The sequence below is a fragment of the Platichthys flesus genome, chromosome 12 (assembly GCF_949316205.1).
Source record: "Platichthys flesus chromosome 12, fPlaFle2.1, whole genome shotgun sequence".
Classification (NCBI taxonomy): domain Eukaryota; kingdom Metazoa; phylum Chordata; class Actinopteri; order Pleuronectiformes; family Pleuronectidae; genus Platichthys; species Platichthys flesus.
Window position 1 is genome coordinate 8773785 of NC_084956.1, and position 21298 is coordinate 8795082.

General features: G+C 42.6%; 1 protein-coding gene across 1 annotated transcript in view; it reads right to left on the reverse strand.

The window, feature by feature from the left end:
- LOC133966562 (protocadherin-15-like) overlaps positions 1-19567 on the reverse strand; it is a 100436-nt gene extending 80869 nt beyond the window's left edge. Inside the window, exons 1-9 of the mRNA XM_062401540.1 lie at positions 19427-19567; positions 17852-18007; positions 16246-16365; positions 16008-16118; positions 13656-13826; positions 10779-10887; positions 10517-10629; positions 6765-6971; positions 4324-4458 (exon numbers count right to left, since the gene is read on the reverse strand). Coding sequence (XP_062257524.1) covers positions 4324-4458; positions 6765-6971; positions 10517-10629; positions 10779-10887; positions 13656-13826; positions 16008-16118; positions 16246-16365; positions 17852-18007; positions 19427-19567 — 1263 coding nt within the window. The remainder of the gene's footprint in view (positions 1-4323; positions 4459-6764; positions 6972-10516; positions 10630-10778; positions 10888-13655; positions 13827-16007; positions 16119-16245; positions 16366-17851; positions 18008-19426) is intronic.
- Positions 19568-21298: the final 1731 nt, after the last annotated feature.

Genomic DNA, 21298 nt, shown 5'->3' on the forward strand with positions numbered 1-21298 from the left:
TACGTAAATGGTATGCCACATAAGCCTTTACGTTACATATCATTCATGGACCAATTAAAATCGAGATATTACTAGACATTTACGCAGCTTAAGGCCAATGTATGCTACTCCGAGTCCGTTGCGGACTGACGGACGGACGGAGCGGACGGACCCTTTTTGATTTATAGTTCTACGAGCCTTTTTGTTGTGAAAACAATTCACCGCCAGAACAGTAGATGGCGCAACTGAAGTCGAGCTTAGAGAAGCCTACCTCATGAGGTATATAGAAGAAGTCCACGCTGGTTTATTTACGTCCTCCCGGCTCCTCACACACAGTGAACGATGGCAGCTAACAGAAAAAGGATGTTGATGACGCGACAGTTTTTGCTGAATAAAGTGACACCCAGCGGGTCATAATGCTTATGTTATCGTGTCTTAACGCAGCGGTTCCCCGGTCTTGTTTCCAAACTGCGTTGCTAATTCAACAGCTGCAACAGCTTGAAGCTACACGGAGGCAGCTAGCTTCCCCCCAGCTTCCACACACAGTCAGCAGGGACACCCGATACTAACTACTACCGTTAGTTAGTATCGATCTAAAGTGTTTGCTTCTAACCTGACGGTGTTTGAGAGAGTGTCATGAGCCGTGGGATTAAAGTCAGCGGGTTTTTGCGCTGTTCCCACCGCAGTTAGCATGGTGGTTAGCCCGCTAGCCTCGTTATGAAAGTTCGTTATAACAGTATGTGACCGTACACACGTGCCGTAAGTGCTCTAACCAGCCACCGTCAGCCGGACAACGCCGCTGGCTTAACACACTTGTCACATTAATTATAGAGTCGTAGTTGTGATTTTGGTTTATTGTGATGTAGGGAATGGAACAGGAAGTTTCCATTCCGAAATGCTGGCGTTAGCGGACCAATCACAGCCAAGGGCTATCCGTGGGCTCTCCGCCATTTCGACGTGTAGTTAGAAAAAGGAGAGCTGCACGAAAAGCTCTCCGAGGAGCCACGTTGGAGAAGGCGGTCCTGTCTGTCCGTTATGCTGTAGTCCTACATAATGATGAATGCTGTCTTTTATTTTTAAGTTGAATAGAAGTAGTACCGGTAGTTTGAATCGGCGAAGGTTTGACTTGTTGCCTTACGTTTATTCTGCCCTCGGTGTGAGGGACGGGTCCGTTAAGTCGATGGATGCGATGTTTAATCATTTAGACCAAACTACAGTAGGCTACGGGCAAACCTGAAGTCACCGTCGTGACATTTCATATACGTCCCGTCTGTGTGTGTGAGTGAGTGAGTGAGTGAGTGAGAGAGAAAGAAAGAAAGAAAGAAAGAAAGGGAGGAACTTATTTGAAATCGGCCGTGCGTGCCTGTTTGTTGTTTATTGTTTTTGATTTAACAATATATAGGTTTAGAGAAATCTGGCTTTCAGAACTCAGTGCCTACCCACTCACTGACCTCACCGCACGTCACTGGCGGTAGATTGACAGGTGACTATGATAGACTATGCAACAATATAATCAACCACCAGATGTCGCCGTCTCAATTACACTCAAAAAACTTTATTGGCACGACTAATGTTGTAAACAGTATTACCTGAGTATTATCAATGCCATTTTTTTTTTTTTTTTCAACTTTTTTTTTTTTTTCAATACATTGGTAGTCAAGGCGGGGCCCTAGTCTTGTTAAGGCGGCCGCCTTAACAAGATAGTGCTGGGGGAAACCCTGGTGTTTATCAATACATGAGACTCATGAAGTGTATTTAAATCATGTAATGCACAAAAGGTCTCTGGCTAACAAGTATCACAACGGCCATTAAAACATCCACCAGGTCACAAGCATTATTGATGTGGGGACAATCTCTCTTTTCTATTTGACAGTAAATGCAGCATCCTCTTTAAAGAGCAGAGGGAGGCGAGGAAATCAGAACATTGTCCAACAGTTAGCACTGTAAAGTGGAGGCCCACACTGTCAGCTTTCACTATAAAGTGTATTTAGAGTGGATTGTGGGGTTTTAAGCTTTCTTAGCACTTATAAAGAAGACATAAGTCCATGCAGCGTTTGAGCTCCTCAGAACCCAATCCACACAGAAAGCTACTCTAAACTTTGCATTCACAGCATGAAAAGGGTCAATTCTGCACACACGCAGGGAACTCATCAAATCTTCATAGATTGCTGATAGCGATGTCCAAAGCTCCTCTACCAGCCCGACCAAACCCCGGCAATTATATATCACAGGCTACGGCAAACAGAATCGTCCCAGCGATCTCCAGGGAGCCATCCCCACAGAGCTCACTGTTGATTTGCGGATGCTCTGTTATCCCAAGGATCGATGGAAGGAGCCGCTGCATTTCCCAAGATGCTGCCTTGCCTCTGACCAAGTTATGAGGACACAAGTTATTTTGTTGAGCCAGCCTGTTGATATCAGTGTAGCAGAAGACAAGCCGTCTACAGTCAAAGAAAAGATTAATAAAACATCAACTTAAAGATTTTGAGTTACCCCTCCAGACTCCTGGTGGACCTTGCAGGCAGCTTTAGGACTGGCTCGGGTGATGAGGTCGTCCCTATTGTTTACTTCTGTGTAGCTATTGACTAAGCAGACGGCTGGGGGTACTCCTGTGATGCACTGAGCACTTCTGTCTCTTTCTCATGTATTTATATCACACTACTGCATGCACTTTGTGTTTTCTCTCTCCCGCTGTGTGTGCCACTCTTTACTCCCTTCCCTCTCTCTCTGTGTCCTCATTCTGCAGGTACCTGTGGCGCCAGAGCTGCCGGATCCAGATCTGCCACCAGCATCCAACAGCTACTCCTACGACTATTATTATTAGCAGTAGTCCTGCAGTGATAATATCTGCATTTTTATCATAACTACTATTTGTATTAATTGTGGTCCTCCTCAAACTCCAAAAGGTTTAATTTGTTTGATCATTGATTGTTTTTAGGATCGCCTTAATGGTTATTAACAACTTGTTGTTGCTGAAAAAAAACACCAAAAAACAAAAACCTACCAACCAACCAACCAACCAACCAACCAACCGTTCCACCAACCAACAAACCAACCAGCCAAACAAACCTCTTTGACAGATGTAATAATAAAGGAACATGATGCAAATTCAAAAAACAGAGACAAATAGAGTACAAAACAGTGTTAATTTCGTTGACGAAGACGATGACGAATTATATTCGTTAACGACCTTTTTTCCATGACGAAGACGAGACGAAGACGTAACGAAAACGAATCTTTGAAAATAAAAACTATGACGAAATCGATTTAAATTTTCGTTGACGAGACGAGACGAAAATGTTGGTGGTTGACTAAGTCACAATAATTTTTTAAACATCATCGTATCAGGCCGTCATTAAGTATCAGGAGCAGGCGAGTGAGTGTGTCTGTGTGTGTCTGTGTGTGTCTGTGTGTGTGTGCGCCCCAGATAGCGCTCCGGTCCGTAGCTCCGCCCCCCGCCTCGCGCACTCCCTCAGAGAGACACAGTGAAAGCAGAGCGCGTTCTCATGGAGCAGCCTCTCAGTGACCGACTGCTTCTTAACTATGGAAACAGTGAAAACATAGAGTTTCTCTGGTCTCAGCTGCTCAGAGATCAGCCCCTCAGCTTTTTGATCAGAGCAGAAGCTGCAGTTGGTTTCTACCGAGCTTCAGTTTCTATGTTTGACTCCAGTCTGACCTGCTCTCCCTTTTTGTTTTCACATTTAAAATTAAATATATATTGTTAAGCTATTAGGCTGCAGCTATATGTTTTTATAGAAAAGGAGTTTAATGTGGCTATTAAATGTGACATTGTGAATTTGTTTTCGTCGACTAAAACTAGACTAAAATGGAATTTGTTTTCGTCGACTAAAACTAGACTAAAACTAAGAAGGATTAAAATGACTAAAAGGTGACTAAAACTAATATGCATTTTCGTCAAAAGACTAAGACTAAGACTAAATCAAAATAGCTGCCAAAATTAACACTGGTACAAAGGAAATGTTAACATGCTAGTTTACAGGGGGCACTAATAGCTGCTAATAATACGTTATTGTCAGACATATAAACTCTTATAATATCTGATGGAACCAATCAGACCAATCTGATGAGACATAAATCTTGCACAAACATAAAAACCTGGTTCACCTCTGGATGTACATTTGCGAATCCAAGCCAACACACTGATCTCTGACCACTGATAAAGGTCATATTGTTCTATAAGTGTCAGGTCAGCTTTGTATCAACAACTGCCTCTTGGTGTGGAGCTTAACCTCTGAGTTCTAATAATATACCCCAAGTGGGAGCTCTAGGTCACAGGGTGTCACGGCTGTCACGGCGAATGGCTACAGTGGGTCCGAGGCCTACCGTGAAGGTGTAGACCATCTGCGTCTCCCGATCCACAGGTTTGAGGAGCCTCAGGTAACGGATTAGCCCGGTTGGGGTCAGGCCAAAGATCGCAGTGTAGTCGTTCAGGGTAATCTTCAGCATGGGGTCTTTTGTCTTCCAACAGAAACGCACACAAAAAAATGAAATGGGTTACCATGACGACAGGAGTGTTTCATCATTCCCTTCCAAGGCCACAGCTGTGGGGCTGAGAAAACCGATCAAACAGTGCATTTTGACTCAAAGGGTTGAGGAAGTCTAATGTCTCGCTTCTTCCTTCTGAAAACAGTGGAGAGGGAGCTGGAGACGGACGTAGAAACCAATGTGTGCAACAGGGTTATATCACTAAAGACAGAAATGAAGGAAATGTTCTCTGCCAAAACAACACTGACCAGTTTTTGCCTTTGTACCTGTTTAGTGAGCATGTTAACGTCTTGTAAAAAAAACAAAAAACAAGTAGGCATTTGATGGCCTGGGTTCTGGGTATCCTGACGTTAAACAAGTTTGAGAGAATCTTTTAAAAAGAGCCATCGGCCAAGGATGTGTTATCAGTGCTGCGGTCAGACTCTGTTAGCAAATAAACCCAGAGTCCAGTGTAGTCCATCGCTACGAGCCGGCTTCGATTCACGTCCATCAACAAGTCCTCTTAGGAGGGTCTCAGTAAACATCATGACTGGGTGCCTTATTGATTTTTTTATCTCTGTTCCCACTCCTCTTTGATTTGTTAATCTTCTCCGAAGACTGAGTAAAGGGAAATTTAGAAAGATGAACTCAAAGAAGTGGTCATTTGTTTTGGCAGAGTGTGTGAATGTGTGAGTGTGAGTGTGTGTGTGTGTGTGTGTGTGTGTGTGTGTGTGTGTGTGTTTTCCCCCGTTTCAGCCACAACTCCCTCAGTGCAGATGTGCAGGTTTGGAGTTTCTATACACAGTGGTGGTGGGCGAACACGCACAGAAATAATCACACAGTTTGTCAATTTGTGTCAAATAAATATGTAATACAACCTCTCCCACCATAATCTATTCATAAAACAACAATAAAGCTTTTCAGAGTAAAGTGTGTGGTCAAAGAGAATAATTGCATATTTTTTTGTCTCATGCGACTGAAGAAAACCACAGCAAAAAATATTAATCTGCAAATAGAGACGCAGCACGGCAAAACAATCACAAATACACACAAACAAACACACATATACACACAAACAAATACACACATACACACTTCCATCAGGGTACAAAAGTCAGTACATCAGTTAAATTAGTTTATGTAAACACCAGTCATTACCGGAGACCTGCTCAGTATTCAATTCACTGTTTATGAAATTTTGAAGTGAGAGAAAACACAGCACGTATCCGATTGTGACCACAAAGGCAAAGGTTACAAGTAATTTTGCTTTCTCCAAAATATAGTTTCAAAGTTGATAATTCTATGTTGCAGATCTCTCCAGCTGTGATGAGTGCTCTCAGTTTGGTTTGGACTTTTCACAACGCAATGCAAACGTTAACAGGAGGGATGGCAAGAGTCATGATGCAGCGAGGGAGTCAAAGCTTTTTGAAATGGATCAGTATATGAACCTATCCACTTCTGACAATTTGCTGATGCTAATTTATTGCGCTCCAGGGAGGGCAGCTGTCCAAACCATTTCTAAAAGTACAAAACAATGCAACCAGCGTCTTATTTGAATATTAATTGAAACATTAGTTTCTGAGGTACACTGCACAAACAAAAGACAACAAATGCATTTTAATCCAAGGTTTTTGGTTGGAAGTGGAAATGAAGAGAATTCATCTAAATCCTGTTCAAACCCTCCTGCAGCAACTCTGCACTCTGACTCTTCTCTCTCCAAAAACATTGAACAAATAGTCTAAGAAACCAGTTAACGATGCAGTGTTAATGCAGAGCTATTAAGCCGTCAAATTCTGAAATTATATCTTTTACTGATATAGACTTGGACCTAGTTGAAGCTATTAAGTGTGCACAGTGCAGCTGTATTATGCAGGGAAATATAAATATTGAATTAAACATGGTATCAGCAGATATATATAATAAAAAAACGGAGAAAAAAAAAACTCAAATGTGAAATTAAGATCTTGACATCCCTAAAGTACAGTGTGTGTGTGTTTGTGTGCGTGCGTGCGTGCGTGTGTGTGTGTGTGTGTGTCACAGCAACCGAAAACAACCCCTTTACCTACAGGTGTTTCACCAGGAGCCAGCTACAAGGGGGGGAAAAATACAGCGGGAAAAGACTCATTAATGTGTTACTTTCTGTGAATACAGAACAAACACGCAGTTAAATGTGCGTCTTTAAATCAATATATACTCAATGGACTATAAGCTTTTGTGTTTGTATGCACACATGCATGGGCGGACAGGTGTAAAGTAGGCAACAGTGAGTACAGGGTGATAAAGTCTTTCTCTCTCTCTACCTCCTCAATGTCATTATCCAGAGCGATGAGTCCCAGCGGGGCGGTGAGGTTGGCACTGGCGGAGATAGTCGTACCCACAGGGGAGGACTCACTCACGTAGCCCTGATAGGTGGCGAACTGGAAGTATGGCGCCTGGTTGTTCTCGTCCAGGATTTCAATAATGAGGTCAGCGTAGGCTGGGAGGGGATGACCGTTGTCCTGTTCAGCCTGGGAAAAAAAGGGCACAGGAGAAAAAGTCAGAGTCAGTCTCTCTCTATATTTACTGCAAAGGACTAAAGGCCAGTAAATGTACTAAGCAGAAGTAATAAGTAGTAGAATGATGTAGTAAACTCAGAGTTATGGTGGAAAAAGGAGGCTTTGACTAAGGAGGTAGAGAGAGTTGAACCCCTGACCATAAGTTTGTTGGTTTGATCCCTAATTTCTCCGTTCTCTTTGCTGAATATACTGAAGCCCAAATTATCCTAATAAACTGTGTTGGCATTGAGTGATCGATATGAGACAGAGAAAGTTCTGCACACAGATGTATCACATGAATGTGTATGAATGGATGAATTGGTGGTCGGACTAGAAACGTTCTCTATAAAATACAGACCACTTCCAACTCCTGGACTGGAAGTGGCCTGGACCACTTCCAATGAAATTACAGAGAAATGGTGTCATATCTCTGAATGTTATTTGAATGACCAAAAACTGCTATGGACTGAATTGAATCAGTTGTCCACTGGGGGTAGGTAGTGTGGGTCTTCCACTAACCTGAAGGTTAATGGCTGTTCGAATAAATTCAGGATTAGGCTTCAGTAATAATCTTGAAACTTAAAGCAAATACCTTAATTTCTAGGGTGTGGGCCGTAATTAGTGTCTCTCTCTACTCTGTGGAACAGTTGGTGATCGAAGGAGCTTCAATTGAGATATAACAAGTTGAGTCAAAGCCAAAAGTCACCGCTTAACTAGTATTGGCTTTCAGTTTTCCACTGCTTATTGTGCAAACTCATCTGATGTCACTGTGCTGCTGTACAGTGTCTCTATTTTACACTTAAAGCTCAGGAATAAGCCACGGCACTTTTAAAAATGATTGAATCCTATCTTCAGCATGAAAATATCCTTCCCCGAAAAACAGACATGCGGCAACAAGCCATGGAACACAACTTATTTAAGTGTCAACCCGACATCTGCTAAAGACAACCAAGGAGGAGGATAAATAGGAAGTCAAAGTGGCTGAATCGAGTAAGCTTCATCTATAAAATAGCACGAGAACCATAGTAAACAGTAAATGTTACAACACAGATTGCACATGAATCCTCAGAGCTCTCCCAATAGGCAAGAAATATTGACTCCAAAAATCTCCTATTTGTGTGACACATAGTTTAAACACCAACTCAACTGTATTGCACAGTCACACGAATTGAAATATTCCAGGGGGTGGGTGACAGGGTTGCTTGGGTTGCTTGGGAAACACGGTGCACAACCTCGAATATCTATGTCGTCTCTGTGGTTCAATATTGGCACAAACCTAAAGAGGCTGCACTTGAACCCAAGTTGAGTCTTTCTATCACTGCACAGCGAGACCAAGCCAGACAGCTGCAGCCTGGTCAGACGGTCACTGCCATATTCCCCCTCCTAAGCACATATGTCACCACTGCCTCCCACACAGGGAGGCTTCAGAGACATCGCGGCTTTGAAAATACAGATGGAGAGGGGAAGTGAGGCCACATCAGTTTTGACCATGACCTGGAACAAATTCCGCACATTAGCTCGACTTCTCTGGGCTTGTGTTGCAGAATGAAGAATAGAAGAATATGGTTCTACTGTTACATATTTAAGTGCAGGAGACAAGAAACGTGTTCATTGTCTTGTTTGCACAACACGACCGCAGAGCCCTGCTACACACTGTGGCAGCATCCAGCTGCGGTTCCCTGCAGCTGATGTTCACACCCGCTTCTCTTTATTGCCAATGCCCTCACAATGTGACACTATCTGTCCCAAACATCATCCACCTTTTTCCTGTTATCTGTGCGATAGTAAAGAACAACAACACTGCACTGACCCACAGATGCAATCTGTTCAGTCTAACACCAGGGTGGAAAAGTGTTGTCATTGACAGACAAAGTGAAAGTGTGAGTGTGCGTGTGTCTGTGCGTGTGCATGTGCGTATGTGTATGTGCGTGTGGGTGGATGTTCTTGCTTTTTCTTGACATTCACACAAACATTTGTGTGTGCGAGAAAAGAGCAGGTGTAGGATTACAAGGTTCCCCGGAGATTTAGCTCTTTAGCTGTGCCCCTATTTCTGGGAGGCAGCACTAAATGACCTGTGCTCACACAAGCCTGCAGGAAGATTCACTGCAACCAAAAGTCAATGTTTATCGCTCAGTCTTGATTCTCCTGCGGTGGCTCCATCATCCTTAAAGTGTCACACTGCATCTCTATGCTTTCCTTTTTTCTCTCCGGTTAACCAGATCATTTCTCTCCATCTCCACCTGCCTTGGCCACTCGTCTTCATTTCATGTCATCTTGCTGGAAACCATCAGGATCGGTGATGACTCTTGAAAGGTAACAAATGTGTTTTCTTAAACATAAATATGTTGGAAATGCCGCAGCTCTTTCCCCCATTAGCTTCATATCTCCTAAAGCATTAGCTATGTAGACCGCATGCTGTGCAGCATCAGAGAGCTCCAGATACTAAAGTCTAATTCTCACTTTCCTCCTCCTCTGAGTCCTGGAGCAAATAGTTCTCCTCCTCTTTATAACTGAGGTAGATAAGGCTCCCTACCGTCCTCCATTCACATCGCTATATCTATCTTGCTTTTCTTTCTTGCCCCCCCGTCCAACTATGAACTGTCCTCTAGCTTTTCACATCCTCTCCGAGACATGCAAAATGGAGATCAGCTCTTCCCTCTCGTCTCTCTGCTCCCCGACCATCCTGGTACAGAGCAGGTTACACAGTGCTCAGAGGTGTCCACAATTTAGAGACGGATGGATGGAAAGTTTGTCTGCACTGCTGCTCTCCACCAGTAGCATCGCGGAGGCAAAACCTGGCGCTAAATCAGGATTCATGAGAGAACAGCAGCCCATCCTGCTGCTAAGTCCATAAATCACAATATCTTATATCAATATCTCCAGAGCAGCACCAGATAAGGTTAATGGTCTCCAGGGCCGAGGTTATCTGGGCGGAGCGCACACTTACGTTTTTCCAGATATGAGTTGAACTTGAGTGTATTAAAAATTTAAAGAGGGAGATTTTTTACTAGACGGCTCAGTTTGCAAATGTGGAGGCAGAAGAACGATCAATATTCTACATTGGCATGAACTCTGATAATCAGTGTCTATCTCTGAGATCTCTATCTGAGATTTGTTTTGTTTCACCAGCCTTGGAGGATTCTGCTCATCTGTGCGTTTAACACTAACAGATTAATGCCATTTTGGTTTGTTGTAATTCTTTACAGTCGTCTGGTTTAGGTTCAATAATGTCACACAGTAAATCTATGACATAAAAGTAGAATGACGCTCAGTAGAGCCCATATCTCCGCAGAGGCCACAGCAATCCCAAATTTCACCCACCTAAAGGTACGCTCACTCAGTTCCCTAATCGTGCCTGATTTTTAATCGTGATCAATAAATTATTCCCTAAGATCTCTCGCAATGTTTAAGAAAGTGTTACAAATTCCAGGAGCCGCACCAAAACTTGAAGGCAACCTTCCACCAAGTTTCCTGGTACTGATTCTGTTTAATAAGCCAAATTGAGTTTCACTGTTTACCTTGATGATGAGTGTGAAACGTTGATAGATGTCCCTGCTGATTGGCTTAAGAACGCGCAGCTCTGCAGTGGTTCTGTTCAGGGAGAAGTAGTCTGGATATGTGTTGGGATGACCTGCAATAAGGAGTTACAACAGTCACACATGTGGATCCGGTGCATTTTAGGGATACAATCAGACCCCAAAAAGTCCAATCACTGCATACAAACTGAATCAAGGAGCATTGAATGTGTAAAAGCAGTGGAGAGATACGTGGTGAACCTACCAACCAGGATGAAGTAATGAATGCCAGGTCTGTCTGACGGAGGCTGGATGTTTCGGTCCATGTCCACAGCTTGGATCGACGGGGTCACATTCAGGGGGTTGAGTTTGCTCTGCAACAGGTGGAGGGGGATTCCATCAACAAGCAGATACAACTGTTTTTTACTTGTAGACTGTAGCAGAGATTTACCCAGATTGTCCACTAAATTAACTATTTCTGATTTATCCTTTTCAAAAAAGGACATGAACTGTCCCGGGAAAATACTATGTTTGCTTTTTACTCTGCTCCTCCAAAAAAAAATACAATTCTCTAGAGAAGCTCAAGGGGCTTTAGAGGAGCCTCTGTGATTGGGAGTTCTCAGAATCTCCTGTTATGTTGTCCATATGTCAAAGGCAATTTCCGGTAAAAGTCTGAATGGCTATTACCTAGAGTAATTGTGCTATATTTTCATAAAAAGGCTGAAAATTGGGACTTGAGGGACTTGTAAAACAATAAATACATAGTTTGAGATGTAGACCAGGGCCTTCGCAGTTATAATCCACCGCTCACCGGCCAATTATAAGGGTATTAATATGCCAGCGCTGGATCGATTTCTCATCAACATGCTTCTAAACACGGCTAATGGAGCTGCACACCAGGGATTATGTGTTTGTGTTGCTCTAGGCTACTTCTCCTGGTCATGCATACTCCGACATCATCAGCACTAATTACCCGGCTCTGCCTCTACACTTTTGCATTGACATATGGCTAATATGTCTAGCACATCACATTTAAGAACACCTCTCCGCGTGCAGAATGCCTCCATATGGCTAATACAGCATGTGTGAGTAGGAAGCATGTGGTAAATTCCTTGGTGAAGACAGACACATGGCTAACAGCTCTCTGGCAGGAAGAATCCCTCCCTGAGGGGGTATATTTATATCCCTATGCTCTGGAGTAATCCTTACAGCCCTCCCCAACCAGCCCTCTCGCTTTTACAATGTCTGGAGGTGCGCTAAATCAAATCCCCCTGGCTCTGCACAATGATGATTAGCTATAATACCCTCCTCCAGCAGTCATTATCCAGGGGACTCCAGAGCCCACATTTTATCCCCACAGGGTGAAAAATAAATACAGATCAACTTAATAATGCCTGTCTTGCCATTGTGATTAATTACAATACACTCATCAATTATGAGAAGGCAAATCTCCCCGTGGACAGATATGTTAGAAGAATGGTTGCAGAGAAGAATGGAAACAAATTACAGGCCAGAAAAAGTTGATTGGAAATTAAAAAGCTAATGTAGACCACTTCTATATAAAAAAAGATTGAAACAAATGTTTAAAAGGATAATGATAGACGGTAAATGTAACGACAGGCTGACTCCGATTTCAGCACTGGAGCTGGTTTAAAAATACAACGTAATATAATAAAGAGACGTTCTGGAGTAATATAGATACACTGAAGGTAATATCACTGTAACATGAAGGAAAAAGAAAAGGGAGAAAGCCCAATATTTTCTCACTCCGATGAACCAGCTTTGATTTGTGAAGCTGGAGCTCCCCGGCCCTGCATACTTATGAATCTGCAAACCTTTTATCATAAATTATGAATCACACCGGCAAACTGTGAGCAGAGAATCTGGACAATCAGCCGCTACTCCCCCTCAGACAAACGCCTACACAGTTTCTGCAGAGTCGATGTACAGTTTAGGTTTTTCTAATTCAATCCATCAACTTCCATTGTGTTTCTGCAGCTCGCTTCTTATTCCATCTCTTTGTGTGCAATAACGTTCAATTCAGTTCAGCTTCCATGTGCGAAACACCCCAGTACACTTGATGCAATCTTTTCCCAATACTGCTCTGGAAGCACTATTCAGCCGTGTGTTCCCCATAATTTTATCACGCTTGAGTTGGCGGAAGTAATCAGACTATAAGTTGGTTTGGCAGCTTAAAATAAATAAATAAAAAAGTTAATTTTTATTGCATTTGTAGAGCAATTTCACTCATTAGAATAACTGATTTGTTTACATGACAATACAATGAGTCTTTTACGTTAACCGCCTCAGATGAAAACGCGTAAATCTCTGCATTGGATATGCAGAGATTCAGAGCCGTTACCGCTCAGAGGACACACTGCTGACACCAATCCATCCCAGTCACTAAATCCAATCAAATTCAATCCAGCCCAATCCAATTCAACCCAGTTTAATCCAATAGTCTCGTATGGCCGAGACAGCTGTCGGGGACTGCGGCTATAGGGCAGAAAGCACCGAAAAACAAGCAACCGAGCTGTGCTTGTGTTGAGATCGCTGTTCCCAAAGGGAAGAACATCAACATTGTATCGTGAATGAGAAGTCATGAGGGTTCACTCTGGATCAGCTGCTAAATGAACATTGAGGAGAGATCGTTTACTTGACTCTAGGCAAGTCAAAATCAATAATTCAGCTCAGTTCACTTCAATGTATCTTAATCCCAATCCTTTAATGCACAGAGATACACAGGGTATCGGCTATACTTTTCTGAGGAAAGACAAACTATGAATAAATCAATGTAATCTGCGTCTTTTTCTCTCTTTCTCTCCGTTTGGTCGATATCCCAGGTCAACTCAGCCTCCAGCTCTAATTTCAGTCAAACAGACCAGACAATGCAACTGCAACAGACAAGCTGCGACGAAACAGCAAAGTGTACTCTGCATCCAGGTGTGGAGGCAACAACAAGGTGTGGGCAGACAATTAGGGGATTAAACGCTGTGACATTGTTTAGTTTTCTAACAGACATGTAGCATGAATTAATCACAAATCTGAAAAGTACATAAAAGAAAAACATGCGCATACTAATATGCATCACAAGACAAATTCCGTTAGAATGACCTTGTGCCGCACTTGCACGTCTACCTACCGGTTCAGTGAATTCTGGGATAGCTACGTGGTAGGTGATGGGGTTGCAGTCGTGGGTATTGTTCACCAGGACGCAGGGGAGGAACATTGGGCCCAGGTCGTCTCCGTCCAGGACGTCCACGGTCAGCGTGGTGGTCGCCGTCTGCCTGTTTGGGGGGTAAGGGGCGCGGTCCTGGAAGACAAACATATGCTTTCAATTTCAACCGTCAATCATTCAGGCACTATATCACCTTTTCTCTGAGGGCTGCGGGGAGGCTGGAGCCAATCACAGCTGACATTGAGCGAGAGGTGGGTTGGACGTGTTGCCACCGGTCGGACATATAACAACTACTTACACTCACAATCACACCTACAGGCAAGTCCTAGACGCCAGTTAACCTGCGGAGAGAGGTCTCGGCCAGCCGGCAAGTTCAAACCCAGAGCCTTTAATGAGGCAACTGCTGAACCATGGCGCCAATATGTCCGACACCCGAATGATTTTTTTCCCTGCATTACACACCACTCAAGCTAGAATCAATAACATGTAAAAGCTGCTCTTCATCATATTTTACATCTTTGGTTTATATCTGAACATATATCTAACTCAGTCAGGAAATAGGATTTATTTCTGTTTGTCATTTGATTGGCTGCAGTGGAGCTTACTGGAGGACTTTAATTAGTAGAACGTTATTTTGCATTTAATTTTTTTCTCAAGTTAAAACATGTTTTTAATCAGTACCTTTATAGGAGGTCAGCTGAGGTGTCGAAAATATTGGTATCACAAGAGGTCATAATCACGGAAAACACAAATGTATTTAAGTATTGGCAATAAGCAAAACCTTGATTATATCATGAAGACAAAAACATCAACACACAAAACGTGGAAAAAATGTAAAATAAAAAGTCCAAAACAAAAAGTTGTAATAACCACAAAAATAATATCTGTAAAACTATGTCCTTGGCTGAGAGCTAAATGAGTAACACTTGTTCATGTATTGGAATTGAAAAGATGCAATTAGGCAAACATATCCAACAACAAACTACTTACAACCAGATAGAAAAGGTCTAGTCCTCAACGTCCACCCCATCTTTCCTTCTTTTACAGAAGCAATTAGAATCATACACTCCTTTACAGCATATTCCCTTAAAAACATCTTGTTGTCGAACTATTGCTTCACCGGTTTGGTAGCCGGAGAAGTGAGCGGCACAGCACTTCAAAGATTTGTGTTGTCAGTGTAATTGAACTCTTCACACAAGCAGCGCAGCCATCCTAGTTAATATCAAGTCTAGCTTCTTTCTCCCCTACTCAGATGTCCTCTTCCAAGAGAAAATGAAATCTCCCTGGAGGACCCCTCACCAGGCTAAAGAGCCGAGTCTCCTGCTCCCTCGAGCAGAAAAAGGAGAGAATGGGAGATGAGTTGACTGCTCAATGATTATCTGTGCTGCAGTGATTTAACTCTCCTGTTTTACATCGTACGGTTTAACATTTGACCACTGCTTGTTCAGGTAAGAGGATCATGGGACACATTTACAAAATAATAACTGTTTGGTTAATCAAGCTTTCACGCAGCTTCAGTTCATTTTGATTAAACCAGTAAGTTGTACTGAAACCTCAGAGGATTCAATCGCCTCAGTCTAGATATCCCTGACCCTGACAATGAATTAGTATCAGTTAAATTAAAAGTTAAACAACGTGCTTGTGAGATGAGTGATCTGCAATTTTTTTTCGGTAACGTGCCAAAAAGAAAAAGGAAATCTCTCATGATTGACAAAACTGAGAATTTAAAGATAATGCACTTGTAAAAGAGGATGTAAATCTGACCATGCCTGGAAGTAGACATTATGTTGCGTGAGAAGTTAAACTCATTAAAGCAACTAATGACTTTGTGAGAAACAAAAAAAAATGACGCCATAAATTAACTGAAAATCCAAAATGCAGAGAAAATAGTGTTACTCTGCGCAACGCTTGATTTTCACAGTTTAACTGTAACCTCTATTACAAATAACTACAATGACAACCAGACGTATAGAACTTGAATTCAGAAAATAAAGATGAACTAAATGAAAATTGTTTCTGCATTGTTTATTTCTGTAAAATAAAAGAGTAAATAAACACTGATACCATTATGCCTCTGAAAGGCTCATTTTGGCTAATTCTTATTGGCTAAATGATCAGGCTCGGCTGCATACCACCAGTTTGACTGTTATCAGGCCATTAAAAGGGGATTATCAACTTTCATATGGGCTCCTATGGGCCGACTTAACCCACTCAGGAGGCTGTTATCACCTACTCATTTAATTGATTGAGTTTGTTGAAAGAATGTGTGTGAAAGCAAATACTTTAAAACAAAGCAAAAGGAAAAGGTTCACTTACATTAGCTTGGACTAAAACCAGGTAGCGGGTTCTCGCCTCATAGTTTAGCCTCTCAGCCAGAGTAATGTGTCCTGACAGGGTGTTAGCGACACTCACTGTGCCGTTAGAGGCCTGAAAGAGAGACGGGGTCCATGTGATAAGACAGAAAGGAAGGTGCATGTGAGCAAAAAGCCATGATTGTTGAAGAAATTTACAATGGTGCAGAGGGTGTTTATCATGGCGTGACTGGTCCATATACCGGGTCATTGGGGTTGTAAAGGATGCTGTACTCTATGTGTCCGTTGGGGCCGTCGTCGATGTCGGTGGCGCCGTTGTTTCCTGCAAAGCCAGTGAAAATGGTCGTTCCGACTGGTGTGAGCTGCAGGGAAATATGAGGAAAAAGGTCAACGGCTCAAATAGTCCTCAGCGACTACAACATCTACTTACAGCAGAGAGAGCCCATGCACATACCCCGCACCATTAGCATACAACAAAAAGAAAGAAACATAAAAATCAAGCTGGGAAAACGTTGCAGTCAGCAGCAGACCGAAGGCGTTCTGCACGCTGCTGACAAAATAACAAAAAAAGCAAGAATGAGAACTGCTGCTGCTCCCCAGAGCCATCGGCAAAGTCCACAGGACCAGTCAGTGGGCAGTCGCGCTTGTTCACAGGAGAAGTTGACAGCGATGGAGAATGACTCACTTTACTGTTGGGGCAGCTGCATAAGGCTACGATAACAAGCTGTGACAGGGGTTTCTGAACACGCAGGTTGCACAAGCTGTGAACGGCACAGACGAAAGACGCGGTTGCCTCGAACTCAGCGGGGGAACAACCTTCTAATCTGAAAACACGGGACTCTAAAGTCAGCGTTTGTGATGCGTGGTCTTGAATCGTTTCTTGTGATGCGGGTTTGTGTCGGAGGGAAGAGGTTGTCTCGTCTGGTGCTCTACGGTTGCAGCCTATATACATGAATGCAGAGCAGGCTGCAAGAAAACCTCTCCTCTGACCTACTGGCTGACATGAATACATACTGTCTGTGTCAAATGGACACACCTGGAGGAGAGAGAGTAAATATTTTGACTGTATATCTTGCAGGAAATTGGTATTTGGGCTACTAAAAAAGAACAAACAAAACTTTAACAACCAGATAGAATATAATTAACTCATAATAAATGGCTGCAGGCAGTCAGATAGTAAATTAAAGGACGAGTTAATGACTAAATTGGAATACTGAGGACTTTCATCAGACAATTTATGCAAAAAACACAATGAGCCCCATTTGAATGATATAAGTGCATCATCTGCATTCATTTAGGGCGTGTCCAAATCAAAAAATAAAGGTCGCAAAGGACTGATCTGTGCTTTTATTATTCATGAATGTGTTTTCCGTGTAGCACTCAATAAACCCATCAGAGCGCCATCTCTCATTCCATTTAAAAGCCAGATGCACCTGCACCTTTGTGGACTCTAATTATAAGGGAGGATTTGCTCTCTGAAAAGTGAAAGCGAGCGAATACACCATCAGTTCGTGCACGCATGCTGTGCACCCGCCCAAGAAGGCGCATGCTCCCATCTTGATATTCACCTTTGAAAAGAATGCATCGACTCCGCAGGGTTTTTGTCGGGCAATCACATGCTGTCTGAAGATAGCAACCAACCCACAATGCAGCATGCCACACCTCAATTTGGTGTTGGTGCTCAGATGGGGGCATTTGGAAATTGTAACACTTGCGTTTGGGGACACTGACTCGAATGATTTTAATCCATATACCAAATACACAGCCTGCACCAATTTCCACCTGGATTGAACCATTTTTCCATCAAATTGATCTTAATTATAAATCCTGCAGAACCAACCACCTCACCTCATTTACTGCCACATAATAGCGCGGCTGCTGAAAGCGAGGACGGTTGTCGTTCTTGTCCCGCACGACTATCCGCACCTCGTGCAAAATGATGGTACCGACCAGCTCATTGGTGCACTGGATCTGAACCACAATGGTGGTGATGGAGTTGGGAGGCTGAGAGGGAGACAAACAGAAAGACATATACAAATATATATTAAATACTAACTGTAGTAGCTGTATATTCATTTGGAATTTCCTTTTCCCCCCCAAATAACTAGTCCTACAGGTGACTGGGGTCATAATAAGATAAAGTGAGATCCCCCTGACACTTTAAACCTTAGTAAATGAGCAACACATACAAATGATGCTCCAGGTAAAAGAAAAAGGGGAGACATCTACCAGTGGTGCCATCTGAACCAATTTACTTAAATTAACTTGTTTCTTGGTGAATAGTATCCTCACCTAAAAAAGGGGAAGTGAACACATCCTGTTCAATTTGTCTTACTAATTAGATGTCTGCATATTCTGCTGCAGTTGAATTCTACTTCAGGCTGCTGTGTGCCATGTTCTGTTCTGTGTTTACTGGACTGCAGTAGTTTGTCTCGTTGCCACCACTACCTGTCAGCCACCGTCTGAATTTAGAAGCAGGGATGTACTTGCCCTACAGTCCATTGCTGCCTGACTACTACCCCCCCACCCCCTCATGTTCCTCCGCTGTTGTCATTTCTCCCTTTAATTGGCCATATTTCTGAGATATTCCCATTAGCAGCTTCATGTCCCTGGCTTTAGTCTGCCTGATGTAACCGCATGCTTCAAAAACAGCTTCTTTCCCACACCACTCAGAACACTTAACACCTGCTGCCAGCTCCCCCCCCGCATCTCACACCTGATACTGGACCATTTAGCTTGATCTGTATGCACCGCAGGTTGACTGGAGACCTTGGGGACCTGAGCTTGACATATTACATACAGACAGTAACAAATGTGTCTGTAGGTATTTATTCATTGGCTATATTTAGCATTAGGGGTAAGATATCATGCTGTGTTGACATGAATTGCCAGAAACGCTGTTGCTTGTATCTCGTCTTTGTAGCTAAACAGCGAAACACATCACATATTCAAATTCATTAGCCCTGAGGGCTTTGGTTAAAAGCATCTGCCAAATGAGTAAATGCATATTTAGGCGTTAATGTAAATTCATTTTCACAATCTTCAATGAAAGAGGCAAAAGTGAGTCAAAAATTACAACTGAAAAAAAATATTCTGTAAGCAACATTATTCTGAATATGCTATTATTGAGAAGAGCAATTTGGAAAGAAGTGTTCTGCAGCTCAATAAAAACACTGTCCCCTGTGAAGCAGATAATTATAAAATAATTATTTAAATCTTCATAGCATTGCTTAAGTGAACCTCTCACCACAAGATAAATGAAACATTTAAATAAGTTTTATGCCATTGACGTCATTTGAATGGCCTCAGAAATTACAATATTGATGACTAATCTGTATTTTTAGAGTGGCCTGATAGAACATGACCATGAGGCAGGTGAGAGACTTTCTCACTTGCAGAGCGCCATCAGTGTCGTGTACTCACATCTCTGTCCAGCACGCGTCCGGTGCTGTTGAGGTAGAGCCTCTGTAGCGCTGGGTCAAGAATCACCCAGTAGTTGTAGTTTTCCAGTAGCACGAGCGAGATGGTTCTGCCTGGGTCTTGGGGTCGACCGTTTATCTGCATGTTTTCCACCAGAACTGTACCTGTGAGGGCAGAACAGTCTCCATTTAATGAACAGAACTGTTGTACAAAGACTTTAACCATCACGGTATTGTTCTTATGGTTCAGTATTAATGGTTGCCTATTAGAGCATGCTGGGAGACGGAAATATTTTGTAATGATTTTTTCAAAAGACTAATGTTCCTAAAGAATGAAAATGTTTTTTCATTTCCAAAAAGAAAACAACCAAGAAAAGGCACTGCGTGATTTTGACACAACTCGTTCCAAAAATTTACGAAAACTGAATATAATAAAACCTATGGAGCATTGTAGCTCTTTGACGGTTTGTTTTTAATACATTTGTGTCTATATTAAACTGCAGCTTAAAGATTTCAACAAATTTAACTCTTCACCAAGAATGAGCACTCAACAGCAGCAGGTGAAGACTTGAAGACGATACCACAGGGTATGTCAGTAAAATTCTAAAATGTTATAATAATCATCGTTGAGGGCAGCAACACATGGTTCATATTCCACAGCTTTTAATCAGTGGCTGATTAAACTTTGCCACGGCGGCGGACCTGTGAGACAACGCTCCCAGAGCCGGTTAATCTGAGGATTGCTGGACTCCTAAGTGGCCAAATTAGCGGATTTATGGAATAACTGGTGGTTCACTCCAAAAAAGGAGGAAAATCCAGGAGGAGAGATGAGACCAGTGGTGCACATCGGAATCTTGCACAACTGCAGTTTCCAAAGCTTCAATGGAAATGATCAGAGAGCTGCATGCATACTGCAAAGTTAACTGATGTGTTAAACAATACAAGAGTGAGAGATTTAACTGCAGCAATAAACAACCTCAAATGATGCGTGAAATTGGAAAAATGCTGATGCCGCAGTCTTGAAATACTAAGAATAAGACGATGTCCACGTTACAGGGCTTACTGCTAGGTCCAGATATTTATGAAGCTGTTGACCTTATCTTTTAAAATGTGGCCAGTATCAGACTCCAATGTGAACTGGTCTTGGCCCTGATGTGAGCCGCATGCGCAGAAGAACGAGACGTCACACACAGCACACTGAAAAGACGTCACTAATTAACATGGAATCAGGCGATTGGAGGCTGATGATCAGTAGGAGAGCTGTAATTATGGAGCAATGGCTGCGACTTCTCTACAGAGGTGTGTGTGTGTGTGTGTGTGTGTGTGTGTGTGTTTGGATGCAGGGTCAGAGCCATGAGCGGTGGGAAGGTGACATGAATGGCTTCAATGAAACAGATTTCATCCAGAAAAATTTCTAATTTTAAAAGGGCTCTCCATGAAAGCTGCCCTCCCAATCGCCTGCGCATAATTATGAGGATTGAGAGATGTAAAAGTCCCATTGAGTAAGGGTCACATGGCTGTTCAGACATTCCAAAAATCTGATTTGTATTTGATTTAGAAACCCATATAAAAGTGGCCCAAAACAAAACAGATCTGGGTTACATAGGACAGAATCTGATTCGAGCAAACTGCGTGAACGGAGTCTTAGTATCTTTGGTCGGTGCAACTTGACCCTGTCCTGATGGCTCGCCACATTCCCTGTTGATACCTGCATTCAAGCCTTTCACAGCGTTCACACAGTAAAAGCAGGGCAGTAGCATTTCACGTGCAAAGTAGTGAAAATGAAAAATTATCTCAGTGGCGATTTAGTTCAAAAAGATCCAACAATTATCATCAGCAGTTAATCAGTGTGGAAAAAGCATCCAGCCCCCCGCTC